The sequence below is a fragment of the Trachurus trachurus genome (genome assembly GCF_905171665.1).
Source record: "Trachurus trachurus genome assembly, chromosome: 19".
In the NCBI taxonomy this organism is placed as follows: Eukaryota; Metazoa; Chordata; class Actinopteri; order Carangiformes; family Carangidae; genus Trachurus; species Trachurus trachurus.
The window spans coordinates 17525686-17529625 of record NC_139913.1 but is presented as its reverse complement, the minus strand read 5'-3'; the positions used below and the strand labels follow the sequence as shown (position 1 = coordinate 17529625).

Below are 3940 nucleotides of genomic sequence, written 5' to 3'. Positions count from 1 at the left end.
AGGAGAGCGGATCGATCTCCCCCCATGTAATTCCTGGTAAAATGCTGAAACTATATTTCCAGATATCAGAAGCTATTGCCACACAATCTCTCTGAGGTTCAAAAGCTGTCTTGTTGGCTAAACAGCCAGTAGTTAATAATGCAGATCCCTTCACAAATCTGCTGTAGCCTAACTATAGGCCACATTCAATTTTGAACCCATTGTAACTCGCTTTCCCACTAATGTGAAGGTGAATGCGGGGAAACTGTTTTATTTCAGCCAGATTAAGTGTGGAAAAACTAATATAAAAAGTGTAACACCCTCCTTCATATATGACCTATACTCACACACCAAAATTACATTAGTGCGAAGTTTAATGGAACGTTTTAGTCTGCATCAGGGTTCGTATGACATTTCACAGACCGCTTTGCTCAGTAAGGAGACAAAACACTGAATCTTTGTTCTGATTTTTTTCTTTTTTTCTGTGGAAATGAACAAATGCAATAATACATTGACACACAATGAAAGCCATTTGGCTAACAGCTGCTATGCAGTACTCTCCTTCTGTAATCCAAATTGGTGTTAACCTCTGGAAATAACTCTTATTAAGGCAAAATGTTAGCAAAATCCCAAACAGTATCTTTATGCTCCTTAACACTTCTGTGAGTAGTTTTTTGTCTATAAAACTAGTTTTATTGTATCCTCTTCTTCAAGGCCTGGTGAGTGTTTTGTAGATAGGTTGCTCCCAGCCAGATGGAGGACTGTGCGGAGGTGGTGCCAAGGCCAGGCTGTTGATAAGTGATGTGGTGTAAGGCCTTCTGGAGGAGTGGAAGTACGGGTATTGATACAGACCGGCGGGATACCCAGAGAATGCGCTGTAGAAAGTGGAGCTCTGAAGGTCAGTGTGGTCAGGTTGGTTGGAGGAAGATGTGGAGGAGTTAGGGTATGGACAGCCACCTGAGCTCAGGGAGGTGTACTCTGGCTGTGGTGGCGGAGAGGTGGTGGAGGAGGAGTTGCTGTAGTGACCCGGGCTCATCTGCTCGGTTTTTATCTGAGGTTTGTGGACGGTTTCCTCGTGGGTGTCACGACCGGAAGAGGACGGTGGCATTCCAGCGGAAGACCCAGCAGAAGTTTTGGGAGTCCAAGTGGGAAGGCTGTGGGGGTGAGAGTGGATGCTGGGTAAGACGAATGATCCAGGGGGGTTGCTATGGGTGTGACTGGTATCTGTTTGGGTCAGAACGGCCGAGCCGTGGTTGTTGGCAGGCAGGTACTGGTCAAACTCATGGACGTCAAATCCGTCTATGGTGCTGATGACCTCGGTGCTGAGCTCAGAGATGTCCACGTTGCTGAAGTCAATGTTATGTCGGCTGGGTGGAGGAGCAGAGCCGGAGCTGCCGTCCACAAATCGGTGGTTCTCATGTTTGCTCCCTATGTGGAGGTCAGTTTTAGGGGTAGTGGGAGGAGTTGGAGGTCCATGGGACTGACCTAAGGAAACACAAACACAGAGGAGATCATTTCCAATGCATGAATGGACTGTAATGAAATAGAGCAGTGGTTCTCAAACTTTTTTACATTACGGATCCCGGCCTAAACTGACACAAATTAGACCACGGACCCCCCATTGAATCAAATTTTAAAACAAACACCAGAATACACAAATATTTGTTCTGAGACTGAATAATGTTGCTTTTTTTAGTCAATGTACATTCAAATTACTGCCAATGGCATGCATGTTTGGAAAAAAAAGAAAGAAAATTGGAATGAAAATGTAATATTTCTGGGGAAAAATGTGGTAAAATTTTGAGAAAAGGTTGGGGACCTCCTTGAACCCGCTCAAGGACCCCTGGAGGTCCACAGACCCCACTTTGAGAACCACTGAAATAGAGGATCTAAATACAGCATGATCAGTGTCTCACCTGTCCTGTCTGGATGGTAATGATGGTGCACATCCCCTGTTCCAGTCAGCCTGGACACCCCTGGTTCTGTCTTATACTGGCTCTGCTGGTTCTGTTGCTGGACCAGCCCCGCTCCACTGTCCCCTTGACCCGGTTTGTTGCCTTTCCGTCTCCGAGGCTGGTACTTGTAGTCTGGATAGTCCTTCTTGTGCTGCAGCCTCAGCCTCTCTGCCTCCTCCACAAAAGGACGTTTCTCTACTTCAGAGAGAAGCCTGAGGTGAAGAGAGGGGAGTTAACGGATTAGTGGAGAATCTTAATGTGGCTGAATATCTGCTCATGGAAACTTTCTTTATCTTTTTCTTTTCATGTAAACAAATGTCAATTAGCATGATACATACGATTATTATTTCATTATAAATTAAGTATAAATACACCACATTTCAGAAAGAACCACTCAACGGTACCTCAATGGATCATCACTTGTCCTGTTACTCAGCAGTTATTTTCTGCCTGAATTATGCTTCTTTTTTTTCTTCTTCTTCTTCTTCTTTTTTTTTTTTTTTTACTAGATTTGGCTAATGTAATACTTTTTAACTCTAACACTTCATTATGAGACCTTTTCATTTGCAGGACAGGAAGTATTTACAGTATGGCCCATGTTTATTTTTCCTACTGCTTTTTTTTTTATTTTTTTTACACACACTGAAATCTACTTTCTACTTATTTGCTTACTTGCTTATCCACTTAATCTATTACTTGATGCATCTGACTCAGAGTGGTTTTTCATGATCAGTAAGGGATAAAAATATATATTTGCCTTTATTTTATATTAAACAGAAGGACGCCTTTCTAACTGTGTGCGCAATGACGCCACTAGGCCTAACTGTTAATCTTAGAGTGAGACTGTCCAGACTTTGGCTCAAACACTAAAAACTGTTGGTCTTGAGTTGCAGACAGTTTATTAGGTGAAGTTGAGGTCCAGTACTCACCGCCACAGTTTTCCCAGCGTCTTACTGAGCTCAGCATTGTGCAGATGAGGATACTGGTCCGCCAGCTTCCTGCGCGCCGCCTGTGCCCAAACCATGAACGCGTTCATCGGACGTTTAACATGAGGTTTATTTTTCAGCCCCCTCTCTCCCTGACTGGGCATCGGTACCAAGGACCAGTCGTATCCTTTCAGCACCTGTGACACCGCATCACGAATGCAGGCTGGGAAACGCTCATCCTCTGCGCCGCCATCTACCTTGTGCGCCTTTCCAGAGGCAGTCCCCGGTGCGTCCGATCCTGCAGGAGAAACTAGAGACTCTGAATCCGAGCCGTGCAGGGACATGGAGCTGTCGCTGCCCGCCGGGCTGCATGGATGCTCTATCAATGACTTTATCTCTTCTGTCATGTTAGCCCCTAAAAGCTGCAGGGATTTACTGGCGCCCAAACTCCGTGCGTAAGGGCGCACGCGGCTCTGCGAGGAAGAGTGTGTCACCACCGAGTCAAGTAAAATCCCACATTTTTTTTTGTCTTGAACTTGAGATTCCTTTCCACACCCTCTTCCAAAGCAAGACAGAGTTTTATGATGGCAACTGTTTTCTTTTTTAGCTCCTTAACTCTCTTTAGCACATGCATCTCTCCACCCCTCGTATCCCATTGGCTTTTGAAAGGTTTTACCAACAGAATTCCTCCTCGCTTGGCAGGAAGAAGTAGGAGGAGGCAGAGAATTGTTAACAGGCAATATCAGGTTGAGAGTTTAAACTTTAAAGGTTTGGATAGTAGCCGTGTCTGCTCATGAAACTTTTTTTGAAGCAGAAATCCTACTTTACTACATTCTATTATTGTTTTTTCTTTCTTTCTTTTTTTGTCAGTGGTGTTACATTGTCTGTATTTATGTTTGTATGTCATTTTGTCTGTTTCAAAAAAAAAAACACCTATATTCTTACAATAAATTAACAATAATAATAATAATAATAATAATAATAATAATAATAATAATAATAATAATAATAATAATAATAATAATAATAATAATAATAAAATTGTATTATTATAAATCACTTCCGCGTCTACTAAGTCAC

At 43.0% G+C, this 3940-nt stretch overlaps 1 protein-coding gene across 1 annotated transcript; it reads right to left on the bottom strand.

Annotated features, from left to right (window-relative positions):
* Nucleotides 1-528: 528 nt before the first annotated feature.
* Nucleotides 529-3405, bottom strand: sox8a (SRY-box transcription factor 8a). The gene is made up of 3 exons (XM_083994643.1): nucleotides 2864-3405; nucleotides 1896-2146; nucleotides 529-1464 (listed from the first exon to the last, which is right to left on the bottom strand). Exons 1-3 carry the CDS (start codon nucleotides 3265-3267, stop codon nucleotides 689-691), a joined length of 1431 nt encoding a protein of 476 aa, XP_083850769.1. The 5' UTR covers nucleotides 3268-3405; the 3' UTR covers nucleotides 529-688.
* Between the last annotated feature and the right edge of the window lie 535 nt (nucleotides 3406-3940).

Coding starts and splice junctions, on each gene's coding strand:
- sox8a (XM_083994643.1), bottom strand. CDS start 3,267: ATGACAGAAGAGATAAAGTCATTGATAGAGCATCCATGCAGCCCGGCG. Junction 2,147..2,863: donor ACGCTGGGAAAACTGTGGCG/GTGAGTACTGGA, acceptor TCTTCACCTCAG/GCTTCTCTCTGAAGTAGAGA. Junction 1,465..1,895: donor TTACCATCCAGACAGGACAG/GTGAGACACTGA, acceptor GTGTTTCCTTAG/GTCAGTCCCATGGACCTCCA.